Source organism: Scardinius erythrophthalmus, assembly GCF_964197995.2.
Source record: "Scardinius erythrophthalmus genome assembly, chromosome: 14".
In the NCBI taxonomy this organism is placed as follows: domain Eukaryota; kingdom Metazoa; phylum Chordata; class Actinopteri; order Cypriniformes; family Leuciscidae; genus Scardinius; species Scardinius erythrophthalmus.
The window spans coordinates 37080265-37106265 of record NC_138234.1 but is presented as its reverse complement, the minus strand read 5'-3'; the positions used below and the strand labels follow the sequence as shown (position 1 = coordinate 37106265).

General features: G+C 43.3%; 1 protein-coding gene across 3 annotated transcripts in view; it reads right to left on the bottom strand.

Annotated features, from left to right (window-relative positions):
- Positions 1–26001, bottom strand: part of anos1b (anosmin 1b) — a 90576-nt gene that overhangs the window by 59447 nt on the left and 5128 nt on the right. For all 3 annotated transcript variants that reach the window (XM_081384220.1, XM_081384219.1, XM_081384221.1), the window contains exon 2: positions 13516–13563. In XM_081384220.1, coding sequence (XP_081240346.1) covers positions 13516–13563 — 48 coding nt within the window. The remainder of the gene's footprint in view (positions 1–13515; positions 13564–26001) is intronic.

Genomic DNA, 26001 nt, shown 5'->3' with positions numbered 1-26001 from the left:
TAAAATCATTCTGAAAATAATGTCTATAATTCTGTTTCTCTGAAATTCTGTTTATCATTGTGGTGTGAACTGAGCTATTCTTTTATATTTGGAACGATTTTAGATAGTTATCGTTATAGTTACCGCCCTTGATATGAACAGGCCTTTTTATTTATCTTTACTTACTATCTTTTTAAAGATGTTTGGATATTTTTACAGAAAAAAGCAAGACTAAAATGGTTAAAGGGGTCATGAACTGGCTTTTTAATTTTTATATGTTGTTGTCTGAGGTCAACATATGATGTTCGCTTGGTTTTTACATTCAAAAACATCAAAATGAATAAGTAATAGGCTATTTTCTACCCTGGTTTTGAGCCTAGATCCTGAAACGCTCGTTTTCTATGGCTGTGTCGCATTGAAGACTTGGAAGTAAACGCCCACTGCTATGATTGGATAACAGTTTTGCATTTTATAATGAGTTTCATGTAATGCTCGAATCGGTGGGCGGGGCTAAACAGGCAGTGTTGATCTTCTTCTGTGGAGGCGGGGTTTGATACCCTTTGACCTCATAGATCCCCACTTTGAAAAACCTGTTGTTCGCTGAGCCTGGTGTCAATAAAAGCTTTTATTGGACTAACAAAGAAGTTTTCAGTCCTGAAACTTACAGGATATTCTTATAGTATGATGACCTCTTATATATCAAAAACTAGAGTTCCAATCTGATTGGAAATGAAGTTGTGTTTACAAGATTCCTGGTGGATCCAATGAGGAAGAATTAGTCTCTGGATTCAGTTTAGTGGCATTAAATGTTTCAAAGATACCCATAGTTTTGTTTAGCAGGTACACTAGATATCCACAAGCAGAACTGTATATTCTGAGTTACATGAAACAATCTGTGATTATTACTTTGGACAAACGGAAATTCTGAAAACAGAGTCTGACCAAAGTTACTGAACACCAGAGAGGACTGATTTATTTAGACCCGCACTACAGCCAGAGGGTTATAAACGTTCTTGCAAAGGGAAATAAGAAATGAACGAGCATAAGCTACAACAAATAAAGCATTAGGTGTGAAGGAAACTAATGAGACCACATGAGGCCAAGAAACTGAAATAAGCCACTGAAGTCAATAAGAAACATGATGCTGAACGTTCAGAAATAACTGCATTAGACGACAGAAAACAGGCACCCTGAGGCACTTCTGAGCTCATTGTAAAATTACATTTGAGCTCAAATGTTGTGCATGAACAATAATTCAGTCAGATAATTGGATGATAAAGAGTGCCAAAACCAAAGTCAAGGAACCATTTTTTGCCAAGTACTCACTCTTGAGTATTACAGACATCTTACTTGACTGGTTTCATCCATGTGTGACTAACGCTCACGCGCTATACAAACTACCAAACAAATCACTCTTTATATTAAAGTCCCATCAACTTTCATTAAAGGTAGGGTAGGTAATTTTCAGAGAGGCTAGCAATAGCGAGCTAGCTTTGAAAGCATGAGATCCCCCCCTCCCTTCTAAAGCCACGCCTCCTCAAAACACATGAACACACACAGCAGAGTCTGCAAAGAGAAGCGGCGTTGAACTCTCTCATGTCACACAACATTACAATAATAATGAACATAAAATCTCAGATTAATTCTGGTGTTGATTGTGTTGACATTGACTGGTATTGCCATTTCGGTTTCGGGCTGAAATGTTTTTGGATGGTCGAGATTAGTGAGCGAAACAGACACGTTTTGACTGTTCAGCGTCTATTTCGTGACACAACATGGATAAACTACAACACTTGTAGTCAGCTGCTCTGGATTTAATTGGTAATGATATGGTTTCTTAAATCTAAAGTCTTTTAGTCTGTGCTGTCGTCTGTTCATTCACTAAACTAAACTAAAAACTTCACTAAACATTTGTTGCACCTGCCATCCAATAAATCGCAATAAGCTTTGTGTTGAGTTACTTTTAATAGGAAGCAAACTGTCCATAAACCCATTAGTTACCTGGAAAAAATAACAGTATTATATGTTCACTGTATTTCTACTTAACCTGTTAGTGATGTCTTCATTATTGAATAAATAATCAAGTTATTGCAGTAAAAAGTTTGATTTTTCACCAACAAACTAGAGTAGAAACAACTCTGTTATTAGAAAAGTTGATATAATGTGCAATTTAAATATACATACAACTCGGTTTAAGCTACTTGAGTGTTGATTATTAAATAATTAATTGATTATTGTATTATTTACTTTTGGTTTTTGGCCTAGTGCTTTCTTAATTTCCGGTTTCGGCCAAGAATTGTTTTATTTCGGTGCATCCATATAGTGTTAACGAATGAATGCTCTTCTGATCAGAAGATTATTTTGTGTGGATGTCGTTATAAACCAGAGGAGCTTTAAAGGGCTGTTTGACGGGGTGGAACAAATTGAGAAAATCTTTCTGAGAACGAGCGAGGAACCCTCAGAGACCTTTCGAAAGCCGTGCAGAACGAGATGGCAACAAATGTGAGAGAAAGCTGTGCTCGCTGCAAGAGGCCAGAGGAAGAAAGAGCGGTGGCCTGTGTTCCCCTTCTCACCTCCCATGAACCTCCAAACACCAGACGTGAAGAACTGAAACATTAGGAGTAGCAAGAGTCCATTCATTTCTCAGTGTCGTGAATAACTCAAATGGCTTATCCATATGGAAGCTGATGACAAACGTCCACACACCCCCCCCCCTAACGAAACACAAATCATCCTGGACTTGGTTTTGAAAGACGCTGTCCAGAGGTCCCGTCTTGACCTCCGCCTGAGCGTGATTCAAGAGCGAGCTCTGATTTAGTGTCCTGACATGTGCATTCTCAAGGGCTCCAGCCTCACGATGACAGAAACCATATGTGCAGAAACATCTTTTATTCAGACTCAGAGTGTTTCTGAACCCCGAGAGGGCTCTAGTACGAGTGATGAATACAGGACCGGCCGGTCATTAAGGTGTCACACGGGGCGGCAAACGAACTGGAAGACATCCGCTCGCTGCGGTTTAAATCAGTGCACAATCTGCACTGGTGCATTATGGGAACAACCTGGGTGTTCTGAACGTCTGCAATCCATTGACTTTTGCAATGCCACTGCAGTTCAGGTGTCTGCGGGCCACACGCAACACACTCCCAGAAACATGTTGCTCAGGGCGGAGGAACTACGACACGGGGCCACGGGGTTCAGGATCCACACACAGCGGCGCGCTCTCATATGGTTCACATGAATCCCTCATCATAAACTATTTTACGTGCCGTTAAAGGTAACAGAGCATATTTCAGATATGTAAATGCTAACCAACCATGGTTTACTTTAGGACCGGCAATGTTGGCTTTGAGACTCTCTGTGGTTTTGAAACCTTTAGTTGATTTCACGCTGTTGTGTTATTTTGGTGCTCTCATGTAAGAGTGTGTAGAGCACTTTAAGCGTGGAGCCGCTTGAACTGGGGTTTAATGTTACATAATTGATGCATTTAAGCTTCTGGAAAAAATCACAGACGGTGACACAATACGTTAATCACATCTTGCAGTATAACACCAGCTATATATCTGCAGTGCATTCACTGTGAAAACACAACTTCCATTTCGTCAGGAAAACTGGATTTTAAAGGTAACATATGTTGACTAGGACTGTGCACCAGTACTCTGAAGTCCTAGCGTTATTTCCGCTCATGTGCAGGGTTCGCTTCACACACGCACACACACACACACACACACACACACACACACACACACACACACACACACACACACACTTGATTTGGCACAGGTTTTACGTCGGATGCCCAATCCTCCTACGAGGATTTGGCATCTCCAGTCCTGACCTGCATGTCTTTGGACTGTGAGGGAAACCGGAGAACCCGGAGAACCCGGAGGAAATCCCCGCTGACACACGGAGAACATGCAAACTCCAAAGCCACGAGCCACGGTCACTTTAGTCCACACGCGTTCACACTCTCACACTCACACACATAACACATCTGCTCTATAGAGAGTAAAGGGATGACGTACAACTGAAATCAACAGGCCGCTCTATCTTAAGACAGGCTCTGAAAAAATAACTATTAAAACAATTAACAAAGAGTGCTGACATTTCTTAACTTCTTTCCTAAGATTTTTGTGAATCCAGCCCGAGGATCGTTGCTAGTAAATTAACTTATTAGGAACATTTTACAATGTTTATTTTAGCTTGTAAACTGTCATTTTTTAAGTAGTTTAAAAGTAAAGGATTTCCACCGCCACTGAAAGACTTTGTTCACCATTTGTTAATCCTAAGGTAAAGATCTTTTGATTTATGATAACAGACTGGTTTTATGATATTATGATGCTGTGATTACGCATAACAGTGTCAGTAAAATATGCATTTTAGGTTGGGCAATTTTAATTGGATGCTGGACTAGTTCCAGTTTTGATGGGCCGTTTTGTGGCTTGGGCATCGTGATAAGACTAGGCACTACTATAAAAACAAAGGACAATATTACTGTTTTCAGATCTCCAATATAATAGATTACTCCTTCAATATGTGTTCTTTCAAGCTGCTATAAAGAAAACGTTGAACACATATATTAAGATGTTTATTTTATTACATTTTGTTTACTTGCGGCCGTAACTCCTGAATTTCCAGGAAGTTAGCATTCCAACGCGACACGCCGAGCTGCGTCTGTTCACTGAAGTCTGTCATGACCAGTGTCGCTGTAAAGCTCTGAGTCTCCTGCACAACGCTATGTAACCCAAATATGGGCATTTCCTTTCTCTCAGTAACCAATCGTGAATGTCCAAAGGGAGATTTAAAGCTAATGACGAAATCTCATTTAGAGCTATTTAAATCTTTAACTGCCGTTTTCTCAAAATGAGTTTTTTGTCATTCTCCAGTACAAACATCTCAGCCTATGTAGCACCTATGTACACCAAACTTTTCAGTTATACACTTAGCAGTATTCTGAAGATATTTTCAGAGGGATTTGTTAATAAGTCATTCCTGACCTGATTTATTTGACATTTTAATAATAAAAAAAATATGGCGAAAATCTATTTTTAAAGGCTATGGACAGTATATTTTGATTTCCTAGGTAATGAAAGCATATATTTAAAAAAAATTTAATAATTTTTTTTTTATATCTTTGTGTAAGTAATCAACTGAGGAAGTTTCATGGTGATATCTATTATTTTAAAATGTTACCCTATTCACCTGTAGTGTCTCGCCTTAAAGGAACGGTTAAATGTAATGAGCTCTCCAGACAATACGACACTTGAACCTGCTGGGTCATCAGTGTCCGTCACTGGCCTCGTGGCTTCGGCTTGGCCACACACACACACACACACACACACACACACACAGCGCTGCTCGATGACCCTCAGGCGTCCGGTTCACCTGCTGATCCGGGTCCAGAGCCCGGGTCGGGTCGGGTCAAACTCAGCTTCTGCGGGGTTAATCCTGCTCCAGAAGCGCAGTAATGCCACAGTGAACATCTGCCCGGATCAAGATCCTAACACTGGCCTCCGCTCAGACGCTGGTCAGCACTGAGGGATATCCCTTACAAACACACACGTTTCCTTCAAGTTTGTAAACTTACAGTTCTTTATAACTGCTTACACCCAAAATCCTTACTTGTCACACAATTTCTGAAACCTGACACTCAAACACCAGAACCACACACCAAATCTGCAAAACCATACACTAATTCTCGGCCTTCGACTCTTCGACAATTTCATAAAACACTTTTTGCAAACCGCAACACAATTCTCTATGTAACACACAAAAATCTAACAGGCAGTATTTTGATTTCCTTTTTCAAACACAACCTATCAAAATGCCACAGTAATTCATCAGAGCCTCACACACACACTCCTCACATGTGCAAACACTCATTGCTTTACTGAACACCAACCAATCATGGCTTTAGAATAGGTCTATAAATAGGCCAAAGGTCGAGTTATAGGTTTTTCGGACTGTGTAATACTGTATTCACAAACACAAATGCTTACAGTAAAAAAATAAATAGCTTGGTTTCAGTCTTGCTTTCATGTTTACTGTGAATCTCTCTGCCGATTACTGTAAATCTTGTACAGAAATGTACACAGGAGCTCATGAAAGAAGAGCTTTAGGTTTTGAATGACTGTGTGATATATCAAAAAATATAATATTATGGCAAAGGTGCTTGCAACGTAAGACAAATGTTTGCTTCTGAGATGTGTTTGTGATATTTTGAATGCAGTGCTTCATTTTGCAAGAGTTGTGAGGCGTTTTGCATTTTGTGAGTGCAATTCTTGGATTTGTGTGTAAAGTTTTGAAAATGCATAAATGTAAATGTATATTAAGACATGACATTTAGTATTACAAGTTCTCTTACGAGAGGTTCTCTCGTATTGCGTAAGTAGCTTACGCTGCGGGAAGGTCTTCTTTCTCGAGATACTGAAGCCAAAAAATTATCCTTAATTTTTAATAATCTTGTCAACGCAGTGCGGCAGCATGCAGACCTAGGGCAGGCTAACTAGCGTGCCCATTGGCTGCCCTGCGGCAACTGCAGCAGCCTATCGCTGAGCCCTTGGCGTGACGTCACGTCCAATGAGCGCGCTTGGCGCGCTTCATGCGTCACAGCCCGCGAAAAGGGGTGTGGCTTAGCGTATATAAGCGAGGCTCAGAGGCTGCTTCACTGGTTTCTGTCTCTTCAGCGAAGCTCTCCGCATCGCTGGACTCTGAGGAAGCCGCCGTCGAATCAAGCGACCAGCACGCCGAGGATCTCAGCCTGAGGAAGCCGGCCGTCTTCGCCACCTTCAGCATTCCCTGCCTGCTTCGCTATCCGGCGATTATATCCTTTTACTGCTCTGTGTTGTGTGTTTGTGTGTTCGCCCCGCGACACACTCTGCATCTAAAAGAGCGCGAGGCGTTTGTTTCAAAATGCCTTGCTCATCCTGTGGCTCGTGCAGAGCCCCGCTCAGCGACAGAGACCGCCATGTGATCTGCGCTCTCTGCCTGGGCCTCGACCACGCAGCCCGTGCCCTTTCCTCGGGCGGCTGCGAACAGTGCGAGGAGATGTCGATGTCGACCCTGCGGGCTCGACTCACCATGTTTGACGATCCTCCCCCTTCTCCGGCTGCCTCTACCGGGCCGTGAAAGAAGAAAGCCGCTCTCAAAGGCCTCCCGAGCCGGATGTAACAGCTGAGCGCTCGCCGGAGCCCCTCCCGCGAGCCTCGCTCTCTCCTTCTCCCCCGCCCTTCCCCGACGCGCAGAGGCCGGCCATTGCCCGCACTGCCGTCGCCTCAGGGGACGAAGCAGATGACGCCGCTGTCGACGACAGCTGCTCTCTGCTTGCTTCAGACAGCGAGGAGTGGTCGGGTTCTCACTGCTCCGCCTCCTCTACTCAGGAGTCTAGCCGGTCCCGCGCCAGTGTCGACGCGGAACTCCTCCGCCTCCTCACCAAAGCGGTCGACCGACTGGGACTTGACTGGTCCCCACCGAAGGAGCTTGCACCTAACCGACTCGACAGGTGTTTTCTGCCTGGCCGCCGCCGAGCGCCAGCCTCTAGGTCAGCACCCTTTCTGCCTGAGCTCCACACGGAGCTATCAAAGTCGTGGAACGCTCCTTTCTCCGCTAGGCTCCGCTCTTCAGTCTCCTCGGCTCTCTCCCAGCCGTCACAGACCGCACCCCCCCCCCCACCACCCCCCCCCCCCCGCGGCCGAACCGCCATCAAAACGCCCAGCTCTGTCAATCCCTTAAATCAGGCTACTGCAGCAGCTTACAACGCAGCCAACGAGCCAGTAACACCACTCGCTCGCCTGCACACAAACGCCGTTTTTACGGCGGCCCAGATAAATCTCAGAAAGAGTATAAATTCGGGTTTTCCGGCTCTGGCCGAAGGTGTCATAAGTTTAGAAAATGTGCCCACTCCCATGTGCTCACCACTACACACAAACACGGTCCCCATGGTAACGCGCTCAGGGCGCACTCTCATAAAGCGGACACACGCCGCTCGAGTACTAAGTGTAGTACATGTGCCCACAACTCTGTGCTCACACCTACCCGCTGCTTGCTCTGCCACTCAGTTACCTCGGGTTACAGACCTTCTAAAGCTCCCAAACACTGGCCGTGTTATAAGTGTAAACTCTGCGCCCGCTCACGAGCACGCACACTCACTTTCAGACACGATAACCCCCACGCCGCTCTCGCGCCAGGGGTGTTCAGCAGCAAATCCATAGGTGAACACCCATAGGGATGGGTAGGGATCCATAGGGATCGAGCCATCATATGCTGTACAGCCAGTCAGCACTGTTTACCAGCCCCCGTATTCGAGCACCGGCGGCGCGCGCGCCGCTCCATCCTCTCTGATACAGGTTCCCCATCCCGCACAGCGCGGCGATCTGAACCCAGAGATCATTCGACCCCTAGCTATGTGCAAAAGCATGGGAAGCTATTCAGGGCGCGTCAGAATGGGTGCTGAATACTATAAAACACAGCTATTCGCTTCAATTCGCTCGTCGCCCCCCGCACTTTCTAGCGCAGATGGAGACGAAAGTGAGTTTAGAAGCAGCGCACCTGCTTCAAGCAGAAATAGCGAAGCTGCTGCGCAAAGGGGCTATAGAACAGGTTCATCCTTCTCTGAGCGAGTCGGGCTTTTACAGCCGCTACTTCCTCGTGCCCAAGAAGGACGGAGCGCTAAGACCTATTTTAGATCTGAGACATTTGAACAAAGCCCTCATGAGACGGCCGTTCAAAATGATCACAACCAGACAAATCCTCACGCAGATTCGCCCAGGAGACTGGTTTATCTATAATAATAATAATAAATTTTATTTGTAAAGCACTTTACATTTGACACCAATCTCTCTCGATCTGAAGGACGCGTACTTTCAGATCCAGATAACTCCCCGTCACAGGCCATTCTTGAGATCCGCCTTCGACGGTCGAGTATATCAATACACAGTATTGTCTTTAGCACCCCGTACATTTACGAAGTGCATGGACACGGCTCTCGCTCCCCTGAGAAGACAGGGAATGCGGATACTGAACTATCTGGACGATTGGCTTATTCTAGCGCAGTCAGAGACGGAACTTGTGTCTCACAGAACAGCGCTTCTCAGCCATCTGGAAGGTCTGGGTCTCTCAGTCAACTGGACCAAGAGCTCGTTATCGCCCCGTCAGTCAATTTCCTTTCTTGGAATAGAACTGGACTCGGTGGCTATGACGGCCAGATTGTCGGAGCAGCGCGCGCGCCGCATCCGCCTCCTCGCCGCATCCCTCCAAATAGGCAGCCGGGTTCCGCTGAGGACATTCCAGCGTATCCTGGGGCATATTGCCTCAGCTGCAGCGGTGCTCCAGCTGGGCTTATTGCGCATGCGCCCGCTTCAACGCTGGCTGAAAGCGCGCGTGCCCCACCGAGCCTGGGCGGCCGGAGGCTCGCGAGTCAGAGTGAATCAGGGCTGCATTTCAGCCCTGCAGCCCTGGCTGGCAGCCGAATGGTATCACACAGGAGTGACTATGGGAGTGATCTCACACCGGAAAATTGTCTCGACAGACGCTTCCAACCAAGGTTGGGGAGCGCACTTCGAAGGCAGACCGGTCTATGGCCGCTGGTCAGACCAGGAGAATCTCCTACACATAAACTGTCTAGAGATGCTCGCGGTCGAGAAAGCGCTCAAGCACTTCCTCCCATTCCTCCACGGTCACCATGTTCTAGTCCGCACGGACAATACATCGGTAGTGCCTATGTGAATCGCCAGGGCGGTGTCAGATCAAAGACGCTCTGCACCCTGGCGGAACGCCTCCTCTTGTGGGCTCAGCACTCTCTGCGCTCGCTGAGAGCCGTGCATGTGCCTGGCCACCTGAACGAGGGTCCCGACAGACTGTCCAGGGACAGCGTTCCCCCTGGGGAGTGGTCTCTACACCCCCAAACAGTCCGTTCACTGTGGCGCCGTTTCGGCAAAGCGTAAGTCGACCTTTTTGCGTCAAAAGACAAAGTTCTTTATGAAGAACGAGGACGCACTGGCCCAGACCTGGCCCAGCGGCCCGCTATATGGTTTTCCCCCGGTCTCTCTGTTGCCTCAGGTCATCAGGAGAGTCAGGGAAGCGTGCCACTCAGTGCTCCTCATAGCCCCGTACTGGGAGAACCAAGCTTGGTTCCCGGAACTAATACAGCTAGCAGACACAGTCCCCTGGCCGATACCGGCGAGGAGAGACCTTCTCTCTCAAGCCCGCGACGTTGACAAGGGAGTTCCCGCAGCGTAAGCTACTTACGCAATACGAGAGAACCTCTCGTAAGAGAACGTATCGGTTACCTAACATAACCTCTGTTCTCTCTAGAAAAGGGAACGAGTATTGCGTAACCCGTCGTGCTCGCGCCACGAGCTCACTTGCTTCAGCGACAGAAACCAGTGAAGCAGCCTCTGAGCCTCGCTTATATACGCTAAGCCACACCCCTTTTCGCGAGCTGTGACGCATGAAGCGCGCCAAGCGCGCTCATTGGACGTGACGTCACGCCAAGGGCTCAGCGAAAGGCTGCTGCAGTTGCCGCAGGGCAGCCAATGGGCACGCTAGTAAGCTTGCCCTAGGTCTGCAGGCTGCCGCACTGCGTTGACAAGATTATTAAAAATTAAGTATAATTTTTTGGCTTCAGTATCTCGAGAAAGAAGACTTTCCCGCAGCGTAAGCTACTTACGCAATACTCGTTCCCTCTTCTAGAGAGAACAGAGGTTACGTTAGGTAACCGATACGTTTTCTGTAATGCTATGTTTAAATATGCAAATGAGGCATTATCTATTTACAAATACACACATTTTTATGCATTTCCAGGACATAAATCTAAACACTAAGCCAGGTTAATTTTAGATTTAAAGGTTTTTAGAGAGAGGATTTTTGAATTTCTCTTTTTATTGCTCTATAAATCAGAAAATACTGTCCAGAAGAAAAACAATCACCATGTTTTAGGAATAAAATATTATATATGATATATGAACAAAGCCCTCAGTAAATGCCTTTAGAATATAGATAGGAGTAAAAGTGTAAGGTTTGCTGTATGTAAGAGAAAAAACTCATTTTGAGAAAACGGCCTTTATGTTTAGTAATTGAAATCTACAGATGCAAAATAGAACAACTAATAAAATAAACACTTGTGTATAATACTTTGGATATTTTCTTTCTCCTAGTCTGAAAGAAGGAATATTATAGGATTAAAATAGCCCAAAAGCCTGTAATGTCTCGCCTTGAGTAAAGTTTAAATATATCTTCCAAGTATACTGAATAGAATAGTAAAATGAATGTTAACTAAATTAAATTTCAATACTTCTTGGGACTAAATTGGTCATCTTTTTAGTTTATAAAAAGTGTATTTTAAGTGTAACAGTAATGTGTGTATATACATATTTACTACATTATACCGTTTTTATTAAGTACAAGTACACTGTAAGTGTTTAGTTGACTTAACTTAAAATAGTGATTATACCCGTTGCCTTAAAATTATTAATTAATAAACTTCATATACTAATTGAAAAAAATACATTTTGTGAACTTGACAATTCCACGTAACTTAATTTTTTCAATTACAAGGCGACGAGTTTCCTCACTTTTTTTAAGTTATCAACTGATCACTTTTAACAGTGGCCCAAATATTCTTAGACTTGTATAATACTATTATATAATATACTATTATACAATTGTCAGTTAGTTAAGTATACTTTTGTGAAGTATATCTAAGCACTATAAATGAAAATTAGACTGAATGTATAGATTTTTTTGTTTAAAAGAAGTAAACTAACAGCTCCACACTTGAGTAGACGTATTGTTTGTAAGGAATAGGAGGGGAGATTCGGTTTAACAGATCAACTGATCATGCACTCAAAAAATATACAAACAAAAAATTAAGACGTAGAAAGTCCTTCACAACCAAACAAAACATAACAAGGAAAAGAAAAAAGCAGCGTCTTCCTGGCCTGGGCTTTAAACGAATAAACAGCAGCTAATTTCAGACACACAGCTCAGCCGGGGAGGATGTGAAACAGCTTATTTTCATAAGAAACACAACATTTACTTTACCTGTTATTGGAAAGGCTGACGGTGGATTACTTCCATCTGAAAGCAATTAGGACGGCTTGAACGCTTGGTGTGAGAAATACGGCTTTCACGAGGAATGATTTTGCTCTTTCTCATTGAGGGATTTTAAAGCTCAGGGCCTCGGGGTGAGCGGCTCTTGATGACTGGCGGACGGCAGCCAGAGATGTCTGGGTTTAGGCAATTACCATTAATGAGCTAACCATGTTTACGGGCTTATCGGAGGGCAATTACAGTCACGTATCACCATTCTGAACACTCTGGCAGTCTTCATGGTCCGCTTGAGTCTCAGTTCCTCTGCGTTTGAGAGCTATAAGGAAGCACAACTGGCACTGTTTGAGTGAAACTGTGCCATTTAAAGCCCATTTAAAACCTCGGGATGCAAAATCATTTTAAAATGTTAAAAAGGTAGGCAATGTCTGAGTCTATGTTAACATTGCTACTATTTCCAACTCAGGCTCATTGGAAAAACACGTCTGTGACAACAATTTTGCAACATTATATCACATTTTCAGTGAGTGTTTTATCTGAAGTAGATGAACATAAATCTGGCAACGGTTTATTACATTGGTGGTTGTACATATCGTGGCAGTTCCTAAATTAAATCCAAAATGAAAATCAAATAGTGTGAAAGGAAATTAAATTGAAAAAATGAGTTGTATGTATGTATGTTTTTGGAGTTTTGCAAAAGTGTTGGTAGAGGCACGATTTTCCAATAAGCCGAGTCTGAATATTTCCGAATCCAAGGAACTCTTTTGATAAATGCATCCTTGCAAATGGACTCTTGTGCTGTAAATGATTATTACCCCATCATATCCTTATAATAATAATAATAATTTCCTTGGGGGCAAACCAATAATAAAAAAAGAAAAACATGTTCACAACCCATTTTACTTCTGTAATGTGACTGATTTTATCCTGGAACTGGTCATCAGTGATCACTATATGACACATGGTCGTAGGGGGAGGAAATAATTCAAAATTAAGTTGACTAATTAAAATTTTCTGAAAAGATATTTCAGAGTTATTACATTTTGATGAAAGATTCTGATTTTTTTTCCCCCCTTTGGAACAATATGCACACATGACCTAGGCTCAATACAATATTACATTTTATGTTCAGAAAATGGAAGTATAAGGAACACCAAATATTAAAATCTAAATATTTATCTAATAATGTACTGCATCCCAAAATGACACTAATCTGGTGGAGGGAAAGAGCTGTAACAGGGTAATAACTGTAAACTGGCTCAGTATATAACAGCGGCTCTCAGTGCTGTTTACGCTGGTTTCCAGAAGCCATTAGACATGAGTGAGGTTTAGTGAACGTACAGGGCATGTGGTTTGTATAAAGGCATTAACCTTTGGCCATTTCCTATACTAAAGGAAATTAGATTTGAGCAGAGTTTTATTTAGCAGCGCTGAGGCAGTTTGAGAAGCTGTACGCTTAATGAATAATGTCAAGCTCATCTGAAAACATCTTACCTGTGAACATCTTCTGTGGTTCTCGCACCAACCCAACACAAGCTCATTCTGAAAGAGACCAAGAAACACACACACATGATGCAATGACAACACAACTGCTTCATCAAGTATGAATAGTATAAAATAGGAGTGCGAATTATATTTTCATCTGCCACACTAGAGAAAGCTCTGGCAGACAGGGTTTATAAGATGTGTTTTGAGGTTATGTTTGGAAGTGGTCAGTCTGACATCAAGCAGGAATTCAGCAAATAGGTTTTCTGAAAGCACAAGTGTGTCAAGAGTTGAGGATCTAATCGCAGCATAACGTATTAAAATAAAAAAATAAGACAATGTACAAGACCTTCTTCAGAAGAAGGTAGAGACGGGTGCTTTCGAAAGCTTTGAAATCTCTGCAAATCATTTGTTTCGAAGCAGCGGTTCGAAGTGCGTATCGAACTTCTAAAGGGTCGCAACTAGTGAGATGTTTCGCAACAGTTGAGATGTAACGAAAACTCATTTACTGAAATCTGTTGAAACTATGAACTAGTGTCTATATGGTTTTTACCTAATCTCAGATCAGTTTTTACTGACACATTTGTATGATGAAGAGTTGTAAAATAGTCTCTTATTGCCCAATTTATATTTACTGTGGGCCTTCGGTGGCATTTGAAGCCTGAGGTCAGGACTCCTTCCAGCGTGGGACGACACGGGCAAGAGTGAATCACACCGAACACACCATAACCACAGCCTCAAGCGGACGTCAACACCTAACCAACCCTTGCTTTGGAAAAGTGCGGGTGAGGAGTTAACCATAGCTAATGAATGACGGTCCAGAAGTGTCTGTGTTTAGACTGTGTTTTGTCACAGAGTCTTCGTGAATGATGGGACAGCCGACACCACAAACATAAAGACCCCTCTGTAACCTCATGTAAAATGCGATCTGAATGCTGCTCTGAAATGATGGCAAATGCAAACACACACACGAGTGATCAGCGCGCAGGCAAACGCCACAGCAATCCTCCAGACACTCCCTCTGGGTAACCAATATTTATCCTCACAAACGTGAGTCACGCCTCCTCTGAGGTCCCACAAGGCCTTTGTGAGGTTTTAATTAGGACTTTAGGGACAGAGAGAGCCCATTGTGTGTCATGAAGTCTCCAGAAGTGATCTCCAAAGGAATGCTGGAGCGTAACATCATCTCAGGAGATCACATCAAGGCTAAATCCTTCTTGATGAGCTTCCCAGACTAAAGCTCTCACTCCACACCTTCAAACTAAACCAACAAAACACTTACAGGTTTGTTTCACAAACTCTCATGAAGAGAAAACCAATAAATCCTCTTAGGTTTGTTTTATAATGGTTTCTTTCTTTAAACACTGAAAACAAGAAGATAAAATTGAAGTTAAATCCTTCGTCTTTGGGGCTTGAGGACAAGTCCTGCCCACTTACCAGAGAACAGAGATTTAGTCCCGTAATGAGAGATTTAGATTGAATCTCAACCATTTATCCAAAAACGTTATGTAGGCTGTTATATATCACTGTGGGAAAACACTTAATGTATATCAAATGAACACAAGTGGGGGTCATGAACTGGTGTGTTTGCTTGGACGGTTGAGGATAAATATATGACTGAGCTAAAGCTCAGCTCAAAGGTCTCTCGGTGTCTTCTGAAGTCTAGCCAAAACTAACACACACTTACCATCTAACCGATTTATACTTGAAGTGCACTCGAGTTAACCCATCAACTGAAATCTGAAATGCATTGTTAAATAGGTCAGTAATAAATTAAGTCATTATTTATGTCTTGTACAGCTGATCTTCATGTCTCATATGACTTTCTTCTGTCAGAACACCAAATAAATTTGAAGAATGCTTGCTTAGTTGGGGACATTCAATTTAAAGGTGGTATCAGTGATTTCAGGCCCAAAAATATTTTTTATCACATTCATCTAATCTTTCCTAACGATCCGCTAGCTGCCCGCCCCATAAGCATGCCGTCAAAAACCCGTGTCTCTGTAGGCAGCCTAGGCTCTGAGATCTGCGCACAAAAACAAATGGTTTAGCCAAACACTCAAAACCAAAACAAATAGTGTTCCAACCAATCACCGACAGGGGGAGGGTGTTGTGAGGTTTTGTGCTCGTGCACGGCTGCACGCGAAGTCAGAGCTAAAGAAAAAGCTGGCTCAAAACCTCACAACACCCTCCCCCTGTCAGTGATTGGTTGGAACACTATTTGTTTTGGTTTTGAGTGGTTGGTGAAACCATTTGTTTTTGTGTGCAGATCTCAGAGCCTAGGCTGCCTACAGAGACGCGTTTTTTTGACGGCATGCTTATGGGGCGGGCAGCTAGCGGATCGTTAGGAAAGATTAGATGAATGTGATAAAAATATTTTTGGGCCTGAAATCACTGATACCACCTTTAATATTCAACAATATTATTGATCTGCTGCATTGACACCATTATATGAGAACTGAACTGAGCTGGACGATGACATCACTGTTTACTCAAGAGCGGCTATAAATCTATATAAATGAACTAAATAAATAACTTTTTTACAACAGAAATGAACCATCACTGAACTTACTTAAGCTGGACTGTGACGCTATTTTCTTCTGGAAACAAACTTTATTGCACTATTTTCCTGTTATCTCTGTAAAGCTGCTTTGAAACAATCTGTATTGTATAAAGCACTATAGAAATAAATGTGACTTAACAACAAACTGAAAGTCCATGAAATCAAAACTAAACTGAACATAATGGTGACAGCCAGGACATTTTTTAATATAACTCTGATTGTGTTTTTCTGAAAGAAGAAAGTCATATGCACCAAGGATGGCTTTAAGGTGAGTAATTCATGGGTTAATTTAAATTTTTGGGTGAGCTATCCCTTTAATAATGGGAAATTTTTTTAATTATCCATCAACATTTTGACAAAACTGACAACATTTTTGTAAGGCAATCAATCCCTTCATTGCAAATAAAAAATATCATCAAGACAACATCAGTGTTTTATACAGTGGTGTAACAAGACATGTTAAGCATAGTCTAATAATCCATTCTGCTATGGTATCTAAAGGCTACTTTTCATTCAATGTTACTCTAATGTTAGATGATAGTTTAATAAATAACAATTTGTACATATTTCTGAAACAAGATACTTGAGACAAAATACAAACCATATTAAAATCAACCACAACATAAAAGTATTTCAACTTTTTTTTTTTTTAATCAGTCATTGGCATTGTAACTTCCTCTCATTCATTCCTGTCATTCTTGGACAGTTTAAATTGTCGTTCAGCTCATATGAGTTTTCATACCTTTCTTTCATGATCCCACCACAGACCACCATCAAAGCCACCAGAGAATTATGCCACATTGCTTTCATTTTAGTGCTGCAGAAAATAACTATATGTTCCATGCCATAAACCCATTTCTTATTTCTACAAAGCTTGACATTGTTCAGTGTCTCGTAATCACGTGATGTTTGCTCGGACCTCAGTCTTCACCACATGCCCTATTGTGAGAGAGTGTGTCTACCAACCTGACGACATTTCCCTGAACCGCATTTATAGCCTCACCAATGCTTGCCCGTTTTTTAAAAGCCTCCCTTTTCAGTATTGTTTCAAATGAAGAGCTAAAGAGAAACAGATTAGCACAGCTCTCTGTGGTGTGGTCTCTTCCTGTAAACAGCATTTCAATAAAGTTGTTCTGCTGGATTTTTATAGTGTCTGTGACTAACCAGCCTTTATATTTTAACACAAATTACCAGAAGCTCCTGTGGTTTTGACCGTAACACATCACTATACACATAATAACTGAAATTAGTTATTTTAGTAAAGCCATACAACAACACAAATGAGAAACACAATGTACACACTTAAAGAGTATCAGGCTGGAGACATTTGTTTAGTGCAACCTGAAAATGTACACAAGAGAGTTATCCGAGTAATTGATAAATAGGTTTGTAGAGGATGAATAAGGTTGTCACCTTCTGCCTGCGAGGCAGAGACAAAGTGCCCACCACAAGTTTCTGTGATGTTCTAATGCAGAGATATCACCTCACTAACTCCTTCTCCATGTTAAGTCTATGGGATATTTCACCCAGTTTTCACATGCCTTAAAAAAACGTCCTCAATAAGCTGGACGATTACCTAATTCATGGGTGTATGACAAGTTAGATGCCAAAATTAGTATGAAAGAGGAAGAATAATAATAAACGTGAGATAATAATAGTGATGCATTGCTTGGTAAGCATCACTATTAATAATATCACTATTATCTATAATGCCAAAAACGGAGTGTCTATTTAACCCAAGTGCAAATAGCATGCCTTGTTGGTAGAAGCTATTTACTCTGACTCCGCCCACCAATGTCTCGTTGGGCTAGACAAAACTACAACAAACGTCTCTAATTCGTAAGGCAGATACTTTTGACGCGAGTTCGAATCCGCCTTTTGCCGAACTCCCTTTTCCCATCACATATCACATTGGAAAGGCATGAATGTAACTACACCCTTGCTTCATTTAGTATACGCGGTTCTATGAATATGCAAATGAGCCCCGCCTCCACTCACTCACAGCAGCTCAGAGATTCACTCAATCAACTTTCTGAGGTAAATGCTGCACAATGGTATCGCTCTTTACAACGTCGGACACATAGCGTCTCAGTCTGCCTTCTAACAATAATCAGAAACGCTTAGAACAGCATATAAGAAAGGCATATAGTTCATCATAACATCGTAATATACTTCACACACCTGCTATATTGCTAAATCTACCTGATTTTTCATATCAACGGAAAAATATACCGGGATAACCTGGCATCTCTCGAGACTCCCCTGCTAGTTCGCTGTTAATGATATGCTAAAGCCCAATGGCACATTGATCTGATTGGTTACAAGGTAGTTTGTGACGTCAGAAACACCAGCGATTTCAAAGCGTGTTTTTGAGACTGTCTTTGGTTCACTGCAGTTTTAAGAAGGAAATACTCAGCAATGCTGTCGACTTATGAATTTACACATGCTTTGTCTTGAAGCATATTAAATACACCACATAGACATATAAACAACATTAAAAGCTGGATTTTACTTTAGAGATCTAGATGGACTCATCAAAATTTTGAAGCAATTCACTTGAAGCAGCAGAGTTTTGAACTACAGCGATTTACAGTAATCTGAGTCAGAAGTTATGAAACATTAATTACTGGTTCAACAACTCTAGACTGTATTGAAGAACATAAATGGGTAATATTACAGAGGTGGGAAAAAACAAGATTTAGCAAGCTTGGATGATATAGGCTGGTGGTGTAGGTCTAACCAGTACACCAACGATGCCAACGGCAAGGACCAAATATTTTGGACAAAATTTCAGTCAGTATTCAGTTTTAAAGAGTACACTGCCATCCACATTTTAAGATCTCGGAGGCAAGCAGTAATGGCAGCAGGAGTTTAAAACTTTAGACTGTGAAGTATGTAGATTTTTCTGGCATCAGCATAACTGTGAAAACGAAAGACCTGTTCACACCAAGATGAATGTTCGGTATCAAAATGTGGTCCGAATTTCTGTTCAGACCCATGCGTAAAAAATGGATGACAGGCACATGTAAATTCACTCTCTGACAGAAGATGGCGCTTATGGAAAAGCAGAAAAAACTATTTTGCCACTGTTGCCTTGGCTTTTGGCTTGCTTAGTTGGGGAGATTTAATATTCAACAATATTATTGATCTGCCTTACTTAGGGTGGACGATGACACGATTTTCTTCTAGAAACAAACTTTGTTGTATATTTTCATGTTATCACTGTAAAGCTGCTTTGAAACAATCTGTAACTGTAAAAAGCGCTGTATAAATAAAGGTGACTTGACTATGGTACACAAAGCAATGCCCAACTTTCTGTTTCTGTTTCGCGGAGAAGAAAGCATGTATTCTTTACTGTGTTTATCACAAAACAACAAGTACAAGAGTAGAGAGACAGCCGGTTCTGGATTCTTCTTCTGTTATTCTCTGTAGCTTAGCAAAAAACATCTGACTGTGAACGCCACCGAGTCGTAGTTGTACTGTACAGTGTGTAACCGCAGCAGCTCTAAGCATGTGACCAAATGTGTGAACCTTACTGGCTGGCCAGCTTTATTGGCAGTGCAATGGAAAAGAGATTAGCACACCTCTCTGTAAGAATGTTAGTGTTGGTCTGAATAAACGCATCAAAATTAAATATAATCTAAATTAAAATATTTATCTCACCACATTTTCTCACTGAATATTGGTCTTGGTGTGAAAAGGCCTCATGACATCGAATGATCTAACCACACAGAAGCATATCGATTAGAAAAAGAAGAGGTCCAAGAACCGACCCTTGAGGTACACCTTGTGAAACATTAACAGATAGAGATAGAGAATTAAGGCACTCTTCTTCAGAATTATTTAAAAAGCCTCTTGGAAGAAGGCTGTTTGCGGCACTACCCATGTGTTGCTTCTCCCGATGTCTTTTCATTTTTCTGTTATGAAATAGCCAGTAAAATAAAGGCTTTTTAAATAATTTTGAAGAAGAGCGCCTTGGATTTTCCCTTTTCCACATTTATTTGAATTCCCGACTCCAAAGAGCACCTTCTAACATCTGACTGAACTCCCTGAGCACCCTGGACACTTTTTCGTTTTCATAGATAGAGACTTGTGTTTGTTGAGAGATGTGTTAGCCACTGACGGTCAGCACCGGTAACTCATCAGCGAGTGAGGAGGACAGAAGACCGGTCTGGTCTGAGAGTATGAAGAGACTGAGGCATCAGAGTCAGATGAAAGGAGGAGGTTGCTAACTACCTGGAAGAGGACCTGTATTACCGAGGGGTGGAAACCTGATGGAAAAGGTTCAAGCTGGAAGAAGGAGGGCTTTGGTTTTTCAATCAGTCTTTCAACAAAAGATGTGTAGGTATGTGTAAAGGCCAAGGTGGGGTGGACTGAGCATTAAAATTCTTATCATTATTCATTAATTTTTTTTTTTACACAAATGTCAGTGTGTGTGTGTGTGTGTGTGTGTGGGGGGGGGGGGTATACCATGTAAGATGTAACTTAAGCTAACCTTGTGTGTCATAAAAAGCATAATTTTATGTTTTTAATTTTATATTGCTTTTACCACATACTGGGCTTTGTTGGACAAATGTGTTTTTATTATTAATGTTTTAAAATATTATTTCTTAAAATATTGTTTTAAAAAAACACTTTAAGAAATAATAATAATATTAATATGCCATTAACTACTGTAAAAATACCTGTTTTAATGAGATATGAAGATCTCAGAACAGTCGCCTTGACATTTATGACCCACATTTTTTTTAAATAATTATTTTGAATTATTTTTTAAAATAAATGAAAAGATTCAGACAAATAAAGTTTCAAATGTAAATGTAAGCACATTCACAGAGATTGAGTCCTACATTCACTGTGGTAGGCTGAGAAGATCTACAGATAGCACATCAGGTACATTCCTCGTGACATATCAGACAGATAGTCGAGCAAGCACATAGTGATGTATTTTTAATGAGCGTTTGAGGCCTGCATGATGCCATCTTAGCTCATGGCAACTCAGTTATAAAAAGCCAATCACCTGAGCCATAAATGCCATGCATCTAATTACTTTGGAGCCACAGGAAAACAATGTCCTGACAGGAATGCGAAGTCCCAAGCCCTTCACTAAAACTATTCTGCCACATCACAAAGTGCATTTCATGTGTTTAAGAGCCTCCTCAAATAAATCGGTCACTGATGAAGCATCTGCTATACTGAAATATTTACTATTATATTTAGTTTAAAATAATAATAATCAGAATACAAAGCTACATGACCGTCAATGCTAAAACACACATTAAAAACAATATTTAGGCCTAAATTTAAGATTGATTTGAGTTGCATATCACATTTTCATAAATAAATAAACTAATAAATTGTAAAATTAAAAAAAGAAATGTGATACATATTTGTCAGTCAAGCATAAATCAAATTTATACACTCAAAATCATGGAATGCTTTATTTACTCTTGCATATTTGATTTTATTTAAATAATCGTTTTTTAAAAATGTATTAAAATTGATTAGAATCAGCATAAATCTGAAAACAATTATTTATTTAGTGAAAAAAAACTATACCAAACATACATTTTAGTATACTACAATCCCATTAACATATTTACTGACATGTTGTTTGAGACTTACTGATATAAATATAATAATTAAACTGTATGTGGAGTACTTCTTTATTGCACAATGCACATTTCTTAAAATTAAGCCTAAAATGTGTTTTAATATCACTATTAGTAAGGATAGCATGATCTCTGTATACTATCATTCTTTAAATGCAATATATTTAAAGTGTGCCTAAAGAATACTTGCATTTCCACTTTAGCACAATCAAATATACTGAAGTAGCCTATATCTTTAGTCGAACTTCAGCACTATTTAGTGCATTAAGGGGGGGAGGGGGGGGGGGGGGGGAGTGAATTACTGTTTCATGCATACTGAGTTCCCTTTCAAGGGAACTCGCGTTGCGTCGAGTTTGACGCTGTGGGAACGCTTTGCGTGATGATGTCTTGAAGCACATGTAAAATCAGTCCAATGGCGTGGCGGAGCGTCAGATGCGGGTGACGTCACGTACCAGGAAACTATAAAGCCTGCTTGAAAACAGAGAGCGACAGCTTCTGTGTCTTCAGTAGCGCTTTATGTGAAATCTTGTCTCTGTCTATTTATTGTTGTCTGTCACATTATGCAATCCAGCGATCAGTTCAGAATGTGTGTGCATCCCTGCCCGCGTTTTTATTACGGGTAGGGACACTCACGTTCTGTGTATTGTTTGTTTGGGAGAGGAGCATGCCCAGTCAGCACTCGAGGGTGCTGGCTTGTGTGCATTGTGAGGCGCTGTCCATGCGCTCGCTCCGATCCCGGCTGAGTTTCTTCCGGGAAGCTCGCGCTCCCCAGGGCTCGGGTCCCGCTGCTGCCGAGGCACAGCGGCGATCTCAGTCCTGGGGTTCGCAAATGGATCTATCAGCGGGGTCTGAGACGGGCTCTGCCTTATCTCAGCCCTTGCCTGATAGACCCGGTGTTTCTCATCAGGGTGCGGAAGCACGCGCGGCGGTTTCTTCCCCCCTGATGGTTACACAAACACTGCAATTGTCCAGTTCTGAGGAACTGGATGTTGTTAATGTTGAAGAATTGCTGGATGTAGTGACAATAGCAGTCGATAGACTATGTATGTGTGGCAATCTTATAAACAGGACGTTCGTTCAAATAAATAAATAAATAATAAACTTGACGAACGCTTCCTGCCCTCACGTGCACAATCACAACGCCGAAATCTGCCGTTTTTTCCCGATCTCCATACTGAGGTGTCGAGATCGTGGGAGAAACCAGTGTCATATAGAGTGTTTAATTCCACATATATCTGATTATTCCTCTATTTTCTGGTTAAAGAGACATGGTTATGAGGAGATGCCAAAGGTGGGAGAGACGCTCGCGAGCTATCTCTCTCTAGCAACAGCATCGTCCCTAAGTGTTTCGGCATTGCCTAAATAAGCCCCTCAGAGTGACATAAAAAAAAAAAAAAAAAAATATATCTCTGGTGGGCAAGGCTTATTCCGCGTGTGTTTATACACGATGTCTTTGCCATTTATGCTAACCCTGCCACTTTGTGTGTTTCAGGGCGCAGTGGTCTCCGGCGAGCACATATCTCAGGGTCCACCCGGAAACGTAGTGGTCCTGGGATGCTTGCCCCCTCCGAGGAGGGTCCTAGAGCAGTCAGTTCAGTCGTTCCCTGCCGGTTCGCCATACAGGGCACTGAATTGGTCGCTCGAGTAACATCTACACCAGTCTTGAGAGGCTGGTTCTCTTAGTAAATTTTTTGTCCTGATGCTCGAGGGCTCAGGACAATGAGGGTAGTCCCCCCCCCCCCGAAGTGCAGCGGTCAACACCTCTTTTCACGGTGCCCGTCTCTCTTCGGTACCCTTAGGGGACCGTTCTGCCAACCCTGCCACCTCTGGTGTTTCAGGGCGCAGCGGTCTCCGGCGAGCACATATCTCAAGGTCCACCCGGAAACGTAGTGGCCTCGGGATGCCCGCCCCCTCTGAGGAGGGTGCTAGAGCAGTCTGTTTGGTCGTTCCCTGCCGGTGCGCCGTTACAGGGCGACGAACCGACTGCTCAACAGCAGGAGAAAAATACGGTGCCGTCTCTCTTCGGTGCCCTCAGGGGACCGTTCTGCCAACCCTGCCACCTCCGGTGTTACAGGGCGCAGCGGTCTCCGGCGAGCACATATCTCAAGGTCCACCTGGAAACGTAGTGGCCTCGGGATGCCCGCCCCCTCTGAGGAGGGTGCTAGAGCAGTCTGTTTGGTCGTTCCCTGCCGGTGCGCCGTTACAGGGCGACGAACCGACTACTCAACAGCAACAAAATCCAGAAACCAGTCTCGAGAGACTGGTACCTCTAGTAGAATCTTTGACAGCATGGAAGCTACTGTCAAATGTTTCTCGTTGGGTCCTGCAGACCGTGGAAAAAGGGTATTAGATACAATTCTGGTAACGCCCACCGCGGTTTATGGGGATCCTGCCCACAGTGGTGGGCCCCGAGCAGGTTCTGGTTATGGAACAGGAAGTGAACACTCTGTTAGAGAAAGGGGCCATAGAATATGTACCTCCCTCCAACAGGGAAACCGGGTTTTACAGCCGGTATTTCATAGTTCCGAAAAAGGACGGGGGATTGCGTCCCATTTTAGATCTTCGAGTTCTGAACGAGTCAGTCATGCAGCTCAAGTTCAAAATGTTAACATTGAGACAGATCGTGCCACAGATCAGGTCCGAGGACTGGTTTGTCACGATAGACCTCAAGGACGCATATTTCCATATTTCCATCCGTCCGTGTCATTGGAAGTTCCTGAGGTTTGCTTTCGGGGGCAAAGCATACCAATATCGAGTTCTTCCATTCGGCCTGGCTTTATCACCCCGCACTTTCACCAAATGCGTGGATGCAGCTCTGGCTCCCCTGTGCCTTCAGGGTATTCGCATCATGAACTACATCGACGATTGGTTGATTTTAGCTCAGTCGCATCAGTTGGCGGTTCAACATCGAGATGTTGTTCTCGCCCATATGAAAGAGTTGGGGTTACGGCTGAACGGCAAGAAGAGTGTGCTTCTCTATTTTTGAGGACCACTTTTTTAGGCGTGGTTTGGGATTCAGTGTCGATGCAGGCGCGCCTGTCATCGCCACGCTTCGATCCTGGCAGCTGTGAGAAGTGTAAAGCTAGGCCAGCTACTCACTGTCAAACAGTTCCAGAGACTGTTGGGTCTCATGGCAGCAGCTTCCAACGGGATACCTTTTGGACTGCTGTACATGAGGCCCCTGCAGTGGTGGCTCAGGACCAGAGGGTTTTTCCCCGAGGGGCAACCCATTTCGCACAATCAAGGTCACGCGGTGATGCCTACGTGCCTTGGTTATGTGGAAGAAACCTTGGTTCCTGTCCCAGGGCCCAGTGCTGGGAGCTCCTTGTCGTCGCAAACTGCTAACGACGGATGCTTCCCTCACGGGTTGGGGAGCGATCCTGAGGGTCGCTCATCTCAAGGTCTGTGGGAAGACCATCATCGTTCCTGGCATTCTATAGCCTAGAGATATTAGCTGTCTTCCGGGCTCTGAGGAGCTTTATCACAGGTCTCAGGGGACACCATGTGTAGTACATACGGACAACACGTCGGTAGTCGCCTATATCAACCACCAGGGGGGTTTGCGCTCGCGCCCGTTATGCAACTTGGCACGCCATATCCTCTTGTGGTCCCAGGGAAAGCTGCTGTCTCTCAGGGCAGCGTACATCCCCGGGGTCCAGAATATAGGAGCAGAAACTCTGTCGAGACAGGGGCTGAGGCCCGGGGAATGGAGGCTCCACCCCGAGGTGGTGGAGCTGATATGGAGGGAGTTTGGCAAGCACAAGTGGATCTGTTTGCGTCTCGAGAGACGTCTCACTGTCCACTTTGGTTCTCCCTCACGCATCCAGCTCCTCTGGGACTGGATGCTATGGTGCAGACGTGGCCGAGGCTACGTCTGTACGCTTTTCCCCCAGTTGCTCTGCTCCCGGGAGTTCTGGAAAGAGTTCGCAGGGACCGGGTTTGCCTGCTTCTGATAGCCCCGCACTGGCCGGGCAGAGTATGGTTTCCCGACCTCGTGTCTCTCCTCGACGGGCCTCCCCTGGAGCTACCCGTCAGGAGGGATCTTCTGTCCCAAGCGGAGGGCTCGATATTTCACCCCCGACCAGAACTGTGGAACCTGTGGGCTTGGCCTCTGAGGGGGCCCAACGCATAGTGTCAGGTCTCTCAACTGAGGTTGTTGAGACCATTCTACAGTCCAGAGCTCCCTCCACGAGGAAACTTTATGCCCTGAAGTGGAGACTATTCACTTCTTGGTGTAGTGACTGTCGGTTGGACCCAGTTAACTGCCCACTTGGTACAGTGCTGGAGTTCCTGCAAGAACGGTTCACTGCAGGTCTAACC